Source organism: Astatotilapia calliptera, chromosome 15 (genome assembly GCF_900246225.1).
Source record: "Astatotilapia calliptera chromosome 15, fAstCal1.2, whole genome shotgun sequence".
In the NCBI taxonomy this organism is placed as follows: Eukaryota; Metazoa; Chordata; class Actinopteri; order Cichliformes; family Cichlidae; genus Astatotilapia; species Astatotilapia calliptera.
Window position 1 is genome coordinate 30389489 of NC_039316.1, and position 20127 is coordinate 30409615.

Consider the following 20127-nt stretch of genomic DNA (forward strand, 5'->3'; position numbering starts at 1 on the left):
ATCGGAAGGTTGCCGGTTCGAGCCCCAGCTTGGACAGTCTCGGTCGTTGTGTCCTTGGGCAAGACACTTCACCCGTTGCCTACTGGTGGTGGTCAGAGGGCCCGGTGGCAGCCTCGCCTCTGTCAGTGCACCCCAGGGTGGCTGTGGCTACAATGTAGCTTGCCATCACCAGTGTGTGAATGTGTGTGTGAATGGGTGGATGACTGGTTGTGTAAAGTGCTTTGGGGTCCTTAGGGACTAGTAAAGCACTATACAAATACAGGCCATTTACCATTTTTACTTTTTAATGTCTTGGGAGACCGGCATACTGAAGTTTTCACTTATTAGTTCATTTGAGCACAGAGTTCAGCACAGTGTTTTCTGGTTGAATTGGACACTCTATAGAGGAACGTGTTGAAGGCTGTGTGCCCAGTGGCTTTGGGCCGAGAGGGACGCCAGTACTTCATTTCAGAAGTGCTTCATGTGGGGGTGGGGGGAGGACGGGGAGTGGGGGGGGGGTGCTTGTGGGTTCCCATATGGAAAAGAAATAGTAAAAACTTATATGTGATTACTCATGAAAATGGCCACTTTCATGAGTAAATCATATAAGGCTTACATGATTTACTCATGAAAGTGGCCACTTTCTCATTACTTTCATACATTGTTTTAGTAAGTATCCAAAACATACAAGTTTCATTATATAATTTTTCAAGGGATCTTATATCTGTTTTCACTCTTATATGCTTTTCATACAAGTTTCACACAAGACAGATACAAACTTTATAAGATTTATATATATATATATATCTTTTCCATATGGGTTTGTTTCAGTGTGTTCAAGTGTGTTGTTTTTTTGTTTTTTTTTGTAAATGTAACTAAAAGCGGTAAAGTTTTCTCGCATCTCAAATCACTTAAACCGAACATAATATTCCTTCAGGAAACTCATATAAATATTAATTACCAACGAAGATTACGAAAAAATGGATATCTCAAGCTCCTTTTACCAGTAAGGCCAGAAGAGTTGCGATTCTCTTTAAAAAGAATGTCTCATTTTGTTCAGACTCTGTGATTGCTGACCCATATGGCAGATACCTCATAGTCACCGGTCACATTAACTTACTACCGATAATTTTGCTTAACATCTATGTTCCAAATATTGACAATCCTGATTTTGTTAAGAAAGTTTTCAATTTAATACCAACAGTTGCCTCCAACTTTATTATTGGTGGTGACTTTAATTGCTATCTTGACACTTTTCTGGACAGACTATCAACAAAAGCCCCTCGAAATATTATGTCAGTGCAGACTCTGAATGACTTAGTCAAGACCAGAAATTTAATTGATAGCTGGCGCTTACAACACCCCACTGAGAGGGCCTATTCATTTTTCTCTCACGTCCACAAAACTTATACTAGAATTGATTATTTCTTGATATCCTCTGAGCTTCTGCCCATGGTTGTTGATTCAAATTACAATAATATTGTAATATCTGATCATAGCCCAGTTTCAATGGTCTTCAAAAACATTTTGACCAAGAATTATAATTGGCGTTTTAACCCTTCCCTTCTGAACGATCAAGAGTGTACGTACAATCTTAGTGCAAATATTGATGTGTTTCTTGCTACTAATGATAATGGGGAAGTTTCGGATTCTATTCTATGGGAGACTTTCAAGGCCGTAATGAGAAGCCACATTTCTTCCTTTGAATCTTCCAAGAAAAAACTATTCAAGTAAAGGCTCAAAGAAATAGAAACAAAGCTTCCTGAACTGGAAGAAGTATATAGATCTTCCTTGTTGCAAACTGACTTAAATCAGATCTTGAAACACAATTTTAAATAAACGCATTAGCAATTTTCTTTTGAAGCTCAAACAGAGACATTTTGAATTTGGAAATAAACCAGAAAAACTGTTGGCAAACCAACTTAGAGGAGAACAAGCAAAACGAGGAATCCAAAAAGTGAATATGAAGTCCGGTAAAGTAAGCACCAACCCAAAGGAAATTAACACTTGTTTCGCCAAATTCTATAAAAACTTGCATTCTAGTAAAATTAAACCTTCTCAAAGTGATTTCTGCAATTTCTTCGACCAATTATCTATTCCTCAACTAGATGGAGCCCTGAGAGACGAAATTGAATCCCCTATCTCTGAAAACCATCTTTTAAGAGCAATTCAGACCCTACTGCTTGGAAAGACAGCTGGCCCAGACGGATTTGGTAATGTATTCTATAAAAATTTTCAAAACAAAATTATTCCTCTCATGCTTAGAATGGTAAAGGACTCAGTTAAAAATTAAAGGTTACCAACTTCACTTTATGATGCAAATATCTGCTTGCTTCATAAAATTGGAAAGGAGGAAGGTGACCCAGCAAATTATAGACCCATTGCTCTATTAGATTGTGGTCATAAAATCATAACCAAAGTCTTAGCTACAAGATTAAACAAACACATTTCAACAATTATACACCCCAACCAAACAGGATTTATTCCTGGTAGATGGTCATTTAATAACATTCGTTTATTATTAAATACAATTTATTCAAGTTATGGAAAAGAGGCAAAAATATTTGTGCTCTCTCTTGATGCCCAAAAAGCATTTGATCAGATTGAATGGCCCTATATAGTTGAGACCCTTAAACGATTTGGTTTCGGGGAATATTTCATGGATTGGGTTAAAATGATTTATCTGTGTCCGGTGTCCTGCATCCTCACTAATGCAGATAAATCCCTCTCTCACCTCTTCTTTTTGACATAGCTCTGGAGCCCCTTGCTATTAATATAAGAAACCACCCAGGCATATGTAACATATGTGTTAAACACTTGTGAATTTCACCCAAAATACTTTCTTTTTTGGAATAAATATGTCATTTTTTTGCATCTCACTCTCCTATCTGTGTGTTCGGTCTGTGTGCGTTCATGTGCGTGTGTGCGCTGCGTGGTGACGTAGGCGCGTGCATGTGTGCCCCGGTCACAGCTCCTTTCAGCATGGCCGGAGGTAAGTCACTGCCACGTTGCTCTCGGTTAATCAAAGTTTGTTCGGATCCCAAGCTTCAGTGTGAATACGACCGTACCGCCGCGTTTTTGTTTATCGTTAAGAGACTCATTTGGGATAAGTTTTGTGGAGGACGAGTTCATTAATACACAATTATAATGAGTTATAGCCGAGAACTCGGCTAATATGCTAGCATGCTAAGCTAGTCCGTATCGCTAGCGGCTTGAGAGTTTACTCGCGTCAGTCTCTCCTTTTGTGTAACAGCATGCACCTTTTCTTTCTTCGTCAGGAGAGGGTTACGGGCAGTCGCGTGACACGCACGGATCGAACATGTGTCTCTGTGTTGCAGGTATGGAGATGTTTTTATGTTTTGGAGATGCAGTCTTTCATTTATTGTTCTTATAAGTTGTTTTGATGTTTTTTAGTGACATATTGTTTATTTTGTGCTTTTTGTTTTTCGAGAGTTTAAGTCAATGGTTTGAAATAATTTGTTGTATTTGGTTCGTTACATTAATGTACATTAAGGGCACAGCTCCTTTCAGCATGGCCGGAGGAGAGGGTTACGGGCAGTCGCGTGACACGCACGGATCGAACATGTGTCTCTGTGTTGCAGATGTGCAGTAAAGAGCCAAAGATTCGACACTGTCTCCTGCCTCTTGCTTCAACACCAAAACACAACGCAGAACAGCAGGCGTAACAATTACACGGGTTACATTGGTGCCGTGACCCTTTGGATTCATCAAGCATCGACGTCATCTCGATCACCGTGGGGAGCTCTTCATAATTGCCCTCGTTCCAAGTTGGTTGCTTTTCCTAACTTGTGTGGGACTTTTTGAATGAGCTTGGACATTTAATCTGCTCAATTCTCATCCTGAATAACATTAAGTGTTAGTTAAGAATACTGTGTTTGCTTTTGTACAGTTGCACTATTTGGAATCTTGTTTCTTGTGATTGTGCTTTATTCATCATTATGGAGTCAGCATCTGGTTCAGAGGCAACTGGTGTTCCTGATGGGGAGGTTTCCTCTAATGTTGGTATGGGGCGAGGGTGGTTTCTTGGGGATGGGGTTCAGACACCTAAAGTTGGTGTGTCATTTGCTCCCAAGTTTTGTTCCACTCGTCTCCAGGTTCCCCCCTGTGACATTCAGACCCCGCAGACAGCTGGCAGTGCTGAGTTGAGTACACTCATCTCAGATTTGGCCAATCAGATTGGTCAGTCCATTGTAGCCCAGCTGCAAGGTGATAAGGGGACCAGTATGCCTACTGAAAGCTCTAAGGCTGAGCAGGGACCCCCTGAGCTAAATTTGTCTGGGGTGAAACTCGTCTTGCAATCAGACGTCAAGGAGCCACCAGTTTTCAGGGGTGATGGCAGTGATAAATTTTCCATTCATGAATGGGTTGAAATGATGGAAATGTACTTTGTAAAACGCAACACACCAACAGATCAGCGATCACGTGACATATTGGCTAGGTTGATGGGAAAGGCTAAGGATGTAGTGAGGGTCACCCTACGTCACAACCCCTCACTTGACCATGTCCAGGTTCCTGATTTGATATTTGACATTCTGAAACAGCACTTTAGTGTATTGACTTACTCTTCTATGCCTATGGCTGACTTCTATAACACGAAACCATTACAACATGAGGGAGTGATGGAATATTGGATAAGGCTAAACAATGCTATTGACGCTGCTGACGAGTGCTTGCGTAGGCAGGGGCGTAATGTTGAGGATCCAGGGCGTGAGGTCTCGATGATGTTCATCAAGTATTGCCCTGACCCCATCCTCTTGAACAGGCTCAGCATCAAAGCAGCTGAGGAGTGGACAACCACTGAGGTTCAAGAACGCATTGATAGCTTCCAGCGTGAACTCAGGGCACGCAGTCAGGGCAGTTTCCACACCTCACAGAGGAGAGAGGTTAGCCACAACTGCTCTATTGTGCCTCAAGGAGCGATGGCATCACAGCCTGGGCAGGCCAGTGTCGCCTTGCAGTCTCAGCCTACAGCACCAGCCTCAAACCTTACTTGTCAGCTTTCGCCCACAGCAGCTTGCTTCACTCCTGTTCTAGCTGATGTTTCGACAACCTGTCCTTCTGGGACGTCAGTGTCTTCTTGTCCGGTGCCTACTCCTACTCCTCAGTTCCAACAGTCACCAACGTACACTGTGTCCACTCAATCTAGTCAGCAGTCAGTTGGTTGCGAGCTTGGTTCGACTAACACCCAAGCTTTTGATGTGACTGGCATGCGCGCTCTGATCGGCCTCTTGGATCGCGTGATTGCATGTCAGAATGTGCAGACTACAGTCCCTGCATCTGCACCTTCGCAGCGTTTTACCCGCGGGCCCTTTCTTAAGAAGAGTTGTCAGGTCTGTGGCAACACTGGTCATTCCACTCACATGCACTGCAGGAGAGAGAATCTCTGTCTTGCATGCTTTGCTCCTGGTCATTGGAAAAAGGACTGTCACAGTCGTCGTGAGGGACGGGAGGCCGGGGCTGTCGCGAGGCAGGGTTGGCCTTCGGAAAACTGAATCACCCACACTTGGAGAGGGGCAGTGTGGGGGATGAACCTAATACCCTCAATCATGATGAATCGGATCTCGAAATTCTTTATGTCAACACCTGTTCAACAATGCCAGAGGGATACCGTGTCGTGGTTCAGGGACCAGCAGTAGTGCCTACATTTAGTGAATTGTTCTACACCCAAGTTGCAGTGAATGACAAGGTTAACTTGAGGGGCATGATGGATTCCGGGTCTATGGCTTGCACTATGAGTGAAGAGGCCGAGAAGTCACTTAGAGAGGCTGGGGCTCTTGTGAGTGGACCGCAGTCGGCCGAACGGATTGTGCTGGTTGGCTGTGGTGGGAAGCAGACCCACCCAAAGTGCGTTTATGACTTGACACTTACTGTCCACGGTGTGAAATGCATTGTACCAGTTTTGGTAGTGTCGGGCCAGCGTGATGAGCTCATCATTGGCTCCAACGTTCTCAAGTACCTGATGCGAGTTATGAAACATTCTGATGACTATTGGAAGCTTGTGTCTGTAGGAAGCAAGCACTCGCTTCTTGACTATGAGCACTTCTTGGACATGATGTCGTGCACCACCAGATGGAGGGGTGAGGAGGTTCCCGACAAAATTGGCACTGTGAAACTGCCTCGTGCTGTGACACTACTCCCACGGTGTGAACATCTGGTATGGGGCAGGCTACCCAGCAATGTGCCAGTCTCTCCAGGCAGCACGATCATCGTGGAACCGTGCACCTCTGGGTCTGGGCCGAGAGACGTTCTTGTTGGCCGGGTGATCACATCCATGTGGGGTGATCGGTGGGTGCCATTGAAGATGACCAATCTCTCCTCAAAACCACTGACCTTGAAACGCAACTCGAGGGTTGCTGTTGTTTCATCTTGCCTTGCGGTGGAGGACCTTGATTTCCAGCAGGACTCCTGCAAGATGGCGAGTATGGCCCAGGTACCAGCCAGTGGGCCAGCTGCTACTGAGGCCGACTTGAATGACAGGTTGTGCTCCCTAGGTTTGGGTGATCTTGACATTGACTCATGCCATGCCAGCTTACAATCAAAGAGAGAGCTCGTTGAGCTAATTGAGCAGTATGAGGACATCTTCTCTAGACACCCGCTTGACTGTGGCGAAGCTAGACGCTTTGTACATCGGATCCACCTGACTGATGAACGCCCATTCCGTATGCCTTACAGAAGAGTACCCCCTGCTCATTACCAACAACTAAGGCAGGTACTCACTGACATGGAGGAGAAAGGGATTATTCGCAAATCCATCAGCGAGTATGCATCCCCCCTCGTCATGGTCTGGAAAAAGGATGGCGGATTGCGGATTTGTACGGACTTCAGGTGGTTGAATGCGCGGACTCTTAAGGATGCGCATCCACTCCCTCACCAAGCGGATTGCCTTGCCGCGCTTGGGGGCAATGCCTTCTTCAGCACGATGGACTTAACCTCTGGGTTTTACAACATTCCAATGTGTGAGGAGGATAAGAAGTACACCGCTTTCACAACGCCTGTTGGCCTCTACGAATACAACCGGATGCCACAAGGGCTCTGCAATAGCCCAGCTTCATTTATGCGCATGATGCTGAACATCTTTGGTGACCTCAACTTCACCAGTCTGCTCTGCTACTTGGATGACCTCCTGGTCTTTGCTCCCACTGAAGAGGAGGCCCTGTGCCGGCTCCGAGCTGTTTTTCAAAGGTTGAGAGACAACAATCTCAAGTTGAGTCCAAAGAAGTGTCATCTGCTGCGGAAGTCAGTCAGGTTTCTTGGTCATGTCATCGACCAGACCGGAGTGGCTGTGGACCCAGCTAAGGTGGAAGTGATTTCCAAGATGCCAAAGGAGGCTCTAATGGAGAAGGATGGTTGCACTCCTTCTGTGAAAAGGATTAAGTCCTTTTTAGGAATGGTCTTTTTCTATCAGTGCTTCATTCCTGGTTGCTCAGCCATTGCCAAGCCTCTGTTTGCTCTGACGGCTGGTCAGAAGAGGAAGGGACGGACTAGTCACGCTGGGAGGGGTGCTGGCATGTTCAGGAAGTTGACTGCTGCAGATTGGAGCCCTGCATGTGACAAGGCCTTTCATAAACTGAAGGACGACCTCCTTAACTGTGCCGTGTTGGCTCACCCTGACTTTTCACGACCGTTTATTTTGTCTGTGGATGCTTCTCTGGATGGACTGGGAGCGGTTTTATCACAATTGCCTATCGACGGGGATAAGGCACGCCCTATTGCTTTTGCGAGCAAAGCACTAAGCAGGTCACAGCAGCGATACCCAGCCCATCGCCTTGAGTTCATGGCCCTGAAGTGGAGCATCTCTGAAAAGTTCAGCCACTGGTTGAAGGGGCACCAGTTCACAGTGTGGACTGACAACAACCCGCTCGTTCATGTATTGACCAAACCCAAGCTGGACGCTTATGAACAAAGGTGGGTGGCCAAGCTGTCATCCTACAACTTTGATTTGAGGTACATCCCAGGTCGAAAGAATGTTGTAGCAGATGCACTCAGTCGTGACCCCTTCACCTATTCTATTGGTGGGCGCTTGCTTCAGGAGCCCTACGAGCACTTGGTGCGGAATGCAGAAGGTGCGGCGGCTCATGAGGTGCAGGACGCTTTCAGGTTTGGTGTCCAAAATCTTCAGGTTGCCCAACAACCTGTTCCAGCTCTGACCTCAGAAGATTCCTACAGTTCGTCGGAAGTCACGGCTACCTTGGTTCACCATGATTACTGGGAAACCGCTGCGGAGAATAGAGCGGCCTCCCTTCTCCACCTTGTTCAGCAGTTGCAACCAGTTGGCAATGATGTACTGCCATCACTTACCTTACATGAGCTGGAGGACCACCAACTTCAAGATCCCGTCATCTCCGCTGTCCTGCCACTCGTAGCCCGCAGGAGGCACCCTTCCAGGCGTGAGAGACATGGTATGGATTCCAGGGCACTGGCCCTATTGAAGCACTGGGAGAGGCTCAAGGTTCGGGATGGCATTCTCTACAGGGAGACGAGAGACCCTGTGAGCAAAACAAAGAGACTCCAGTTGGTGTTGCCAGTGAATTTACGGGTGCAGGCCTTGAAAGGTGTCCACGATTTGGCAGGGCACCAGGGTCAAGTTCGCACCCTCCACCTAGCAAGGCAACGTTTTTTCTGGCCCAATATGGAGAGGGATGTGAAGGAGCATGTTCGGTGCTGTGGAAGGTGCATACTTGCCAAGACTCCAGAGCCTGCAGCACGAGCCCCATTAGAGAGCATTAAGACCTCTGCTCCCATGGAGCTCATCTGCATTGACTTTTGGTCAGCAGAGGACAAAAAGAAGCGCTCTGTTGATGTGCTTGTGGCAACTGACCACTTCACGAAAATGGCCTTTGCTTTCCCGTGCAAGAATCAGACTGCCAAGCAGGTTGCCAGAAAGTTATGGGACTGTGTTTTTTGTGTATATGGTTTCCCTGAGCGTATTCACTCAGACCAAGGTCCCAGCTTTGAGAGTGAATTATTTTCTGAGCTTCTGCAGATTTCGGGCGTTGCCAAGTCTCACACTACGGCTTATCACCCTATGGGCAATGGGGGCACGGAGCGGTTCAACCGCACACTTGGCAACATGCTGCGAGCTCTCCCTCTCAGAGCCAAACAGGAATGGCCGCAGCAGATTCAGACATTGACCTTTGCTTATAATGCAACTGTTCACGAGACTACTGGATATGCCCCATTCTACTTGATGTTCGGCCGTGTCCCACGACTACCGGTCGACGTTATGTTCAAGTCTGTTTTGCATGATCCCATTGTGGTGGACTTTAACGGCTACTCCAAGCTTCTTCTGTCATACTTGTCTGAGGCTGCCAAGATCGCCCGGGAGCACACCAGCAATGAGCAGGAGCATCAGGCTCGTCAATACAATAAGAAAATCAAAGGTGTGTCTCTGAACGTTGGGGATCGCGTCCTGCTTGCCAATAAAGGCGAGCGGGGCAAGAAGAAACTTGCAGACAAGTGGGAGCCTCAGGTTTACACTGTTGTGGAGAGGCATCCCAGGACCCACATTTACAGGATCAGTGACTCTTCAGGCCAGAGTAAGGTTGTACACAGAAACCTTCTGTTGGACGTGAGTTTCCTTCCTGTCCAGGATTCGTTGGGAAGTCAGTCCTTAGACGTTTTCTCCAGTGGGGGGGATCTCAGTGCTGATGGGGATCTGGAGGACCCTGGCAGTCTAGGGACAGAGTCTACCGCAGCAAGGACTTCTTTGTGGGTCCTTTCGGATTTGAGCCATGGAGTGGATGTGGATTCCGCGGCAGGAGAGCATGCCTCACAGTCCACGGATCGTCAGCATGGTTCATGTGATGGTGCGGATGTGGACAATGCCCCACCTGATTCTCAGACTTGCACAACGGACATTCCAGCAAGCCCTGCTGGTCAGGCCCAGCACTTTGCTCTTCCTACTCCGGTTGACTGTTCCGCTACCTCTGATTCGACACAGTCTGGCACAGATTCTGTTCCAGGTGCCTGTCATGGGGACGCTGTTGTTCCGCAGACTGTTCCTGTTTCTGGTTCAGACATCAATCAGACCTCTGGTCAGCCGTATACTGAGCAGCCATCCAACTTGCCAAGACATGACTCTGACCATGCCAATGTTCGAAGCAGAGTGGTTACCAGAGCAGGTCGGGTGGTAAAGTCAGTCAACAGGCTGATAGAAAACATGGTCCAGAAGCCTATTACATGGGGCCTGTTACCGCCACGGGAGGCTCGGCCTCTGACATAGACTGTTTTTTTTGGGTAATCCCATTGCGTATTATGAATGTGTTGTACTTGCTTGAGGCATCATGACACCCACCCTGGGCGTTTTTATGGGACCACGTTTGATGAGGTGTAGGCTGCACCTTTGTGTTCTGAAAGGGTTGGAGGCCTGATCAACCTATCCAACTTCTTTTAATCCATTTATGGATAGTTTCTAACTGAACTATGGGGTAAGATCCTTGGGTTACCTGTTCCGGGGGTGATGGTAGTTCAGCGTCGTTGTGCCTCTTGGTACTGCAGTACCATTCAGATGTGAAGTGATTTTGGTGAAATTCAGGGGGGGTGAATGTAACATATGTGTTAAACACTTGTGAATTTCACCCAAAATACTTTCTTTTTTGGAATAAATATGTCATTTTTTTGCATCTCACTCTCCTATCTGTGTGTTCGGTCTGTGTGCGTTCATGTGCGTGTGTGCGTTGCGTGGTGACGTAGGCGCGTGCATGTGTGCCCCGGTCACAGCTCCTTTCAGCATGGCCGGAGGTAAGTCACTGCCACGTTGCTCTCGGTTAATCAAAGTTTGTTCGGATCCCAAGCTTCAGTGTGAATACGACCGTACCGCCGCGGTTTTGTTTATCGTTAAGAGACTCATTTGGGATAAGTTTTGTGGAGGACGAGTTCATTAATACACAATTATAATGAGTTATAGCCGAGAACTCGGCTAATATGCTAGCATGCTAAGCTAGTCCGTATCGCTAGCGGCTTGAGAGTTTACTCGCGTCAGTCTCTCCTTTTGTGTAACAGCATGCACCTTTTCTTTCTTCGTCAGGAGAGGGTTACGGGCAGTCGCGTGACACGCACGGATCGAACATGTGTCTCTGTGTTGCAGGTATGGAGATGTTTTTATGTTTTGGAGATGCAGTCTTTCATTTATTGTTCTTATAAGTTGTTTTGATGTTTTTTAGTGACACATTGTTTATTTTGTGCTTTTTGTTTTTTGAGAGTTTAAGTCAATGGTTTGAAATAATTTGTTGTATTTGGTTCGTTACATTAATGTACATTAAGGACTCAGCTCCTTTCAGCATGGCCGGAGGAGAGGGTTACGGGCAGTCGCGTGACACGCACGGATCGAACATGTGTCTCTGTGTTGCAGATGTGCAGTAAAGAGCCAAAGATTCGACACTGTCTCCTGCCTCTTGCTTCAACACCAAAACACAACGCAGAACAGCAGGCGTAACAATTACACGGGTTACACATACAGGGAGTCAAATTTGCAAATGTTGAAAGTCTTGTTAATATGTATGCAGATGATTTATTGATCTGTCTTTCCAAACCAGAAATTTCACTTCCTAACATTTTAAATTGCATTAAACACTTTGGGAAAGATTAATTGGGACAAATCTGAGCTCATGCCGATAACAGATAATTTGTGCCCAAAGTTTCTCAGCTCACTCGCATTTAAATTAGTGACTACATCCTTTATCAATCTTGGCCTTAAGATTCCTAAAAATCCAAAACTTCTTTATAAATTGAACTTCTTGGAAATGCTGGATAAGCTCAAAGAGGATATTAGAAAATGGAAACTGCTCCCTTTGTCTTTGGTCGAATAAATGCATTTAGAATGGTATCTCTGCCACGATTTCTATATCTTTTTCAAAACCTCCCTATTTACTTGCCACTTAATTTTTTTAAGCAGCATGATTCATTAATTCTCTCATTTATCTGGGCAGGAAAACCCCCTCAGATATCCAAAGCTCATCTTCAAAAAAGTACTTCCAGTGGGGGCTGGGTCTCCCTGTGTTTAGACACTATTACTGGGCTGCAAACTCAAGAGCTCTATTACACTGGCAGTGGGGTCTGCCTATTGACCACCGTTATGACAATCTCCCGCTCTGGCTTCAGGTAGAGTCAACAACAGTATTTGAAACCTCATTACCGGCCTTATTGTTTTCTGACACCAGTTCCTCTAACAAATGGATCAGTTGTAATTTTGTTGTTAAACACTCTCCAAAGATATTAAATCAAATCAGGAAATCTCTTAAATTACCTGACCTTTCAGCAGGGCTGGACTGGGACAAAAAATTGGCCCGGGCATTTTGACTAGAGACTGGCCCCCCAGGTATTATAGGAAAAGCCATAAAGCCTTTGAATGAAAATAGATGCTGTTGTGAAAGTGATGTTCAAATTCAAATTTTATTTGTCACGTACACAGTCATATACAGTACGATATGCAGTGAAATGCTTAGACAACTGCTCGTGACCTAAAGAAAAAAAGAAAAGGCTATGAATAAGATAGGAAATAATTATGAAAATTAAAAAGGGTAAATTTCACTAGGAAGGAATAAAATAAAATATAAAAATTAAAGTTAAAAATGAAATAACTGTACAACACAAATTAGAATGAAGGGTAAATTTAACTGGGAAAGAATAAGATAAAATACAGTGGGGCAAAAAAGTATTTAGTCAGCCACCGATTGTGCAAGTTCCCCCACCTAAAATGATGACAGAGGTCAGTAATTTGCACCAGAGGTACACTTCAACTGTGAGAGACAGAATGTGAAAAAAAAATCCATGAATCCACATGGTAGGATTTGTAAAGAATTTATTCGTAAATCAGGGTGGAAAATAAGTATTTGGTCAATAACAAAAATACAACTCAATACTTTGTAACATAACCTTTGTTGGCAATAACAGAGGTCAAACGTTTACTATAGGTCTTTACCAGGTTTGCACACACAGTAGCTGGTATTTTGGCCCATTCCTCCATGCAGATCTTCTCGAGAGCAGTGATGTTTTGGGGCTGTCGCCGAGCAACACGGACTTTCAACTCCCACCACAGATTTTCTATGGGGTTGAGGTCTGGAGACTGGCTAGGCCACTCCAGGACTTTCAAATGCTTCTTACGGAGCCACTCCTTTGTTGCCCGGGCGGTGTGTTTTGGATCATTGTCATGTTGGAAGACCCAGCCTCGTTTCATCTTCAAAGTTCTCACTGATGGAAGAAGGTTTTGGATCAAAATCTCACGATACATGGCCCCATTCATTCTGTCCTTAACACGGATCAGTCGTCCTGTCCCCTTGGCAGGAAAACAGCCCCATAGCATGATGTTTCCACCCCCATGCTTCACAGTAGGTATGGTGTTCTTGGGATGCAACTCAGTATTCTTCTTCCTCCAAACACAACAAGTTGAGTTTTGTGGGGATGAACAGAAAAGTATTTGACCAGCATAATATGATCTGCAGTATGATCATTGCTTTAACAATGTAACAGATAGCTTTAAGATGGCCTTAAGATGTTTATGATGATGTTAACTTTGTATTCCAGGTGCAGTTATAACTATTTTATACATATTGCATATCTGTGCTTATTTGAGTTGATGTTCAGGTTCATTAATGGTTTTGAGCTTCATTTAGTGAGAGTGTCTAGATGATCCATGCTGAGGGAAAACTAGAACATAGAAGGAATTGCAGTACATGCTTACACAACAGTTCATTTTAATATCTTTTATATGTTCATAATCTTGTATTAAGCTTTAAGTAGGGGTTCTTGATTAAAACATTTATTTAGTAGAGGACACATACATAGTTTCAGTTGTTGTATATCAGAGTGGCTTCTGTCTCTCTGTCTGGTTAGAGGTTAGGAGCTAGTCGCGAGGTGAAACAGGGTGCAATTGTGGTTAGCACACAGACACACACTTAGTTAGAGAATCATTTATAGGTGAAAGTTTAATCATGTTTTGCTGGGATTGTAACAAGAGCAGTTTGTCGCAGAACTGCTGCGAGCATCCGGCAGTGACAGGAAGCACCTGTTGTGAAGATAGGAGACAATTGTTCTTTTAAACGGTGTCAAAAGTCGTTGTGGTTTTGATTTGATCTATGTATAAAATGTATCTGTGACGTTGAAGGGGCGTCATTAAATTTAAGCCCTGACGGTATAAATATCTGTTTAATGCTTTGAGTAAGTTGAAGATCAATTGCTGTTTCCTTTGATCTTCCCACATGTGAATTAAAATCTTCGTTTGACTTCACCCGGCCGGACCAGTGTGGTTATTTTTCGATCACCTCTTGTACCCTTTCTCAATTTTTGAATCTTAACAGTTTATACCAAAAAGTTCTACTTTGGTTTCATCTGACCACGTGACATTCTCCCAATCCTCTGCTGTGCTCTCTGGCAAACTTCAGACGGGCCTGGACATGCACTGGCTTCAGCAGCGGAACACGTCTGGCACTGCGGGATTTGATTCCCTGCCGTTGTAGTGTGTTACTGATGGTGACCTTTGTTACTTTGGTCCCAGCTCTCTGCAGGTCATTCACCAGGTCCCCCCGTGTGGTTCTGGGATCTTTGCTCACCGTTCTCATGATCATTTTGACCCCACGGGATGAGATCTTACATGGAGCCCCAGATCGAGGGAGATTATCAGTGGTCTTGTATGTCTTCCATTTTCTGATGATTGCTCCCACAGTTGATTTTTTCACACCAAGCTGCTTGCCTATTGTAGATTCACTCTTCCCAGTCTGGTGCAGGTCTACAATACTTTTCCTGGTGTCCTTCGAAAGCTCTTTGGTCTTGGCCATGGCAGAGTTTGGAGTCTGACTGTTTGAGGCTGTGGACAGGTGTCTTTTATACAGATGATGAGTTCAAACAGGTGCCATTCATACAGGTAACGAGTGGGGGACAGAAAAGCTTCTTACAGAAGACGTTACAGGTCTGTGAGAGCCAGAGATTTTCCTTGTTTGAGGTGACCAAATTTGATTTGATTCATTTGATTATATTCATTTGATTTTACACTTTTACCTGAATGTGGCTCCTTTTTTTGAAAAAACGTACTTATATCCATTATGAACCTGGCTGTCTGTCTGTACACACACACACACACACACACACACACACACACACACACACACACACACACACACCAGGAGTTATAAGGTTAATGGGCATTCAGTAAGTTAGCTAGTTAGTATCCATTTCTAACAGGACAGTGGTAACAACAGCAGGCTATGGACAATTTTAAGTTTTAGATTTTAAATAGGTCATATACATTTCAATGGGAGCAACAGGACAATGAAATGTTGCTGGTTTTACTACAGAGCAGGACGGATTGTAAGGTAGCAAACATTGTCGGAAAACACGTTTTCAACACTGCAGGTTACCTGGGTGTAATGTTTTTCAGCTAAAAAGAAACTATAGAAAGAGTAGCTGAAGATTAAATGCAGCCAACATGTCCTCTTTTAAGCCAAGCACTTACACATCCGCTCAGCTGCGTGTCAGCCACCATCGCTCTGGCAGAAAGGGCGCTAGAGCCAGAGTAGATGACAGAAGAAGGTGTGGCTATTCTCATAAAATGTAAGAATGTTTGTGAATATGTATAGTCTGTTGCTGTTCTTTGCTCTCTTTAAAAAACACTTTTTTGGTGGAGGCTGGGAAATTGCTCTTTGAATTTGCAATGCTGAGTTTAAAAACTGCTTATTTGGGGTAAATTAAAAGAGGCTTGTGCTGAGATTCAGAGTGAGATACACAACTTAGTGTTCTGAATGCACTTTTGAGTATTCAGAACGCTTTTCAACCCTTCTTTGAGTTAGACATGACTGAAAGCTCATCAAGCACTATATTCATATCCTTCATGTCCTTTAACAAACGCCACTGATCACATTGCAAAAGGTCTCATTTGGCAATTTGGAGCATCTGCATGATTGATTGTAATGACAGTTAAATTGGATATTTGTTTGCTCTATTGCAGTCTTCCGTATGCAATGGGGGGACTGCAATGTAAACTTTGTACCAAATATAACTTCCCTACAGTGTGCCCATGGGGAAATAAAACACTTTTTCAGGAATGTGTTTCTAAGTTGTGAGCCTTAGAAGAGGGCTATAGAGGATACAGTATATAGTACAGAAACAACAGTCAATGCATCTTAGCTACTTTTATTTCCATTAACAACTACTAAGAAAAGAGAAGAAGCTTAGAGAATTCAGTTCAGGTCACTGACTTTGCATGCATTGTCTTGAGGAGGACACAAAACTGTGATTGTTCAACTTCAGGGTTGTTTTCTCAGCCTGACCACTAATGCCTGCCTTCATTTTTTATGAGACTAATGGACTCCTACACAGCCTCTTCCCTTGTCAATATTACTTTCTATACTTCCTGCCTTATTTATAGGCATGCGTTGCCTCTGGTAGTTTCCATTGTCTTTTCTGACAAAGCATGCAAACAGCACAGCGTGAAAATCTGCTCCAGGTCAATTATTGCAACCAACCTCCACTTTCATCACTTCTTCTTCTCAAAGCCCTGCTTCAACTTTTCCATTTTCCCACTAACAGCTGCACAGCTCTTGGTTATTCCTAACAAAGCATCCACAAGTGACCCAAAATGCCACAGGCCTGGCCTTCTATCATGGTTGAAAATATGAAAACACATTTAAGTCTTCTGAAGTGACCTCAGTGGGGCTTTTAGAAGATGTGAAAGATCTACATAGTGCAGTATTTTTCTCCATACATCACCATTAACCTCAGTTCACTGGTTTCACAGGTTTTTTTTGCATATTTTTATAAAGAACAATTATTCTGTTTCAGTCTCATCAGTTTGTACCCATGAAAGTTTTTATTTTATTCACCACTATTTTAAATGCTTTACATTATGTTCTTTCTGTTTTGTTGACTCCTGTAGATAGACCAACCCCATCCATGCTTTCCAAAACAAACCCAGCTGAAATGTGAATGCAGCTTCCTTTTTATTTTTTATTCCTGCCTTCTTTTTGACTTACTACCATTTCTCATGGACCATTCTGATATCCATTCCTCTCTCCCTCTCCCAAAACCTGTGAGGATGTAGACTGTCTTCCCTCTCGGTCAGAGCCTTTTAGGTTTCTTTATCTTCGATCCACACCCTGCTTCTCATCTTCATCAAAGATTCTGTCTGCATCCACACCTGCCCTTGCTCTACCTCATTCCTTTAACCCTTCTAGCTCAAGTTCAGCAGCTGTAAAGGAGGTGTGCTTCACTGGGGTGTACTATCGATCCACATCACACAGGACACGGCAGTCTTTTTGCTCAGCTGCAAGGTCCTTTAGAACAGTTGGTGTTCAGCAGCAAGGTTGTCAAAGTAGCATTGTAAAGGAGGTAGCCATGACACCTTAACTGATACCTAAACTGCTTATTGTAATAATGTAATGTACACGTGTGTGTACACTTTCAGAATTCAGTATGCATGTGTTTGCCTGGCACATGAAAACCCATGCCACGTTGTACAAGCTCTGCAGCACATACTGAGATCTGACAGTGAAGTCCTTAAATGTATATTTCAGAAAGAAAAAACTAGCTGAAGCACCTCCACATTCACCAAGGGGACCTCTAACAAAGTCATGGCCAAAAGCTTTGGCAGGAGCACAAAGTTTGTCATGCACTTTGATACTTCTGATTTTATTTAGATTTTAAAAGATTTTAGAAACAATTTGTTTTGGCAGTCTCGGCACTTCAGAAAGCTTTTGCAGCAACGATAGAGTATGCTATAATGGGACTTTATGCAGCCCAGCAGTTTATCCATAACTATTTAAACATTTTAGCTTGTAGCCCACTCTTCAAATTGGTGTGCAAAGATGTTATGGTATGTTTTGCCAGGAAAATGACAAAAGTGGAAATACAGTGTGGGGATTAGAGAAATATTTTACTGCTATGGTTCATAATCATCATCATTACCATTGCATTAATAATACAGTTTACAGTATTGATATTGCATTCATAAATAAGGCAACAGTTTGTACAGGTGCTTGAAAATCACATTTAGTATGGCCATCTTCCTTTTGTAGTATAGCCTGAACCCTCTTCTTTTTTTAAATTTTATTTATTTCTTGCTCTCTTTTAATTTTATTAATTTAAAGTCATTCATATCAAATCTATGCATGCTAAATATGGATTATTAAAGTCTGTTTTATTGCCCCTATATTGTTCTGACACATATTGAAAATAAAATTAGAGAAAATGTATATTTGATTTCAATCAAATCAAGCGTAAAAACTTTTCCAATACTTAATTTCCTGGCTGGAGTGAAAACAATTTTCATGTTAAACTTCATTAAATTTCAGTTTGTACTCATCTGACCATAGTTTGCGAGACTTCAGTGTATCTATAGAATACTGTGATGACTTTAACTACTTTATAAATATAACCAATGCACCTGTGGTCAATTCAGCAGTGCTAAGGACACTGTAAAGTGTATATTTAAAGTGCTTGGTTCAAAACTGTCCTTACATTTTCTTTTACTAAATCTTGAGGGAGTGGAAAGATAGCCATAAACCTAATGTCTTTCAGTGCCTGGAGCCTTTGAAGATATACCAATGTTGCGCTTTTTAGCGTGTGCTAAATCATACCTTCTTCACTTGAGTCTTGGCAAAGTAATGACAGGGTTCCACCCAAGGTGAAGGACATACTAATTCACTCTGGCACGGCATTGTTTTGATGTGGAGAAAGCAGCAGTCAGAGGTGAGTGATGAAGCTGTTGGACAGGAATGAGAGGAGGCCGGGCCCCTCTGTCACACCAGGACAGACAGATGAGGCCTTATGGGAAACATGCCCAAGATCATAAAGGACTGTACAGGACATAATGAGAGACTTTTGGATGAGATGTAAAAAACCCTCCCATGAAGGAGTCATTTAATGGCTGTTAAAAAAAAAACTAAAACTCCAGACAAGTAAATGATTTTCACTTCATTTGTGATCTTTACATCTCCTGGTAAATTCTTATGTTCCTGACAGTCATGCACTCAGAAAGACCTTCAGACTACCAGTAAATACAACAGGAACATTTCTGTCTTTGATTTGGGTAAATGACATATTTACGAGGCACCATCACAGACTGCAGCATATCTATCAGCACCAGAGAAAAAGAGGATTGAGTTTCCAGACTGCCCCAGCGTGTCTTGCTCTCTATATGTAACACCCTTTTTATGAGTCACCTTGTCAAAGCCTCTGAAACCAGCCTAGTTTACTGTATGGACATTTTTTTCCTTAGCCCTTGTAGATGAAGATTTTAAGGCTGGCAGAGTTTAAACATTAGGCCTTTTTAAAAGTGTCCCTGAAGAATTCAGCAGCATTGGTTTGATATCACTTATTGATGCTACTGTTATCAAATCAAGCACATCTCTTGTGATCTCAAAAATTCATTGGAGATTCATAGCAGCCTAGGAGGAATCAAAGCTACAGGGCGCTGCTCACCCCCTGCTGAACCCCGATCACTCTCTTTTCCATCTGCATTTCACATTACCGCCGTTCATGCTGAAGACCGGAAAGGTCATCCATGAAATGCTCAGTGAGGGATTATTCAACTCGGTGTTCCCAGTCATCCAAAACTGGAATTTACATTACTCACACACTGCTCTTCAGTGCATCAATGCTGAATACATTGCTTTTACTCCTCAGACAAATCACATTTCTTTATCTTTACAACCAGCAACTGGATTGAAGCACTTGGAAAGAAATGTTGTTTAGCATGTTAAAGGATTATAAAGATTTTACAGTTTTTAATCCTTGACAGGGTAACAAACTACTAAGCTTCTTTTATGTATTATCACATCCTTTGGGGATTGATTAATGGTGTTTTGTAAAAAAACAAACAAAAAAACAACAAACACAAAAACTAAAGAAAAAGAACTTACAGGGTGTCTTTTCTCATCCATGCCTTTATGATCTTTTCCTAATCCTAACCATGCAGTTTTCACCTAATTACGATGCCTAAACATAACCAAGATGAGTAAGTGCTCTTCAGGGTCTCCTTACTGTTAAACTTGCAACTTATGACACCACCACCCTTTCTCGAACCCCCTAATGTGAAATTTATAGGTTTATAAAAGACAATAGATAGTTTTTGAGAGCCTATATTGCCATGGCGGATCAGAGTACTCATGTCAAAGAACACTATAACAGTGAAACATAAGA

At 43.4% G+C, this 20127-nt stretch overlaps 1 protein-coding gene across 1 annotated transcript; it reads left to right on the top strand.

Moving 5' to 3' along the window:
- Positions 1 to 2595: 2595 nt before the first annotated feature.
- LOC113006960 (uncharacterized) lies at positions 2596 to 5492 on the top strand. The gene is made up of 2 exons (XM_026143241.1): positions 2596 to 3317; positions 3494 to 5492. Exon 2 carries the CDS (start codon positions 3939 to 3941, stop codon positions 5490 to 5492), a length of 1554 nt encoding a protein of 517 aa, XP_025999026.1. The 5' UTR covers positions 2596 to 3317; positions 3494 to 3938.
- The last annotated feature ends 14635 nt before the right edge of the window (positions 5493 to 20127 follow it).

Excerpts from the sequence above, each read along its gene's own strand:
- LOC113006960 (XM_026143241.1), top strand. The coding sequence starts at position 3,939 with ATGGAGTCAGCATCTGGTTCAGAGGCAACTGGTGTTCCTGATGGGGAG.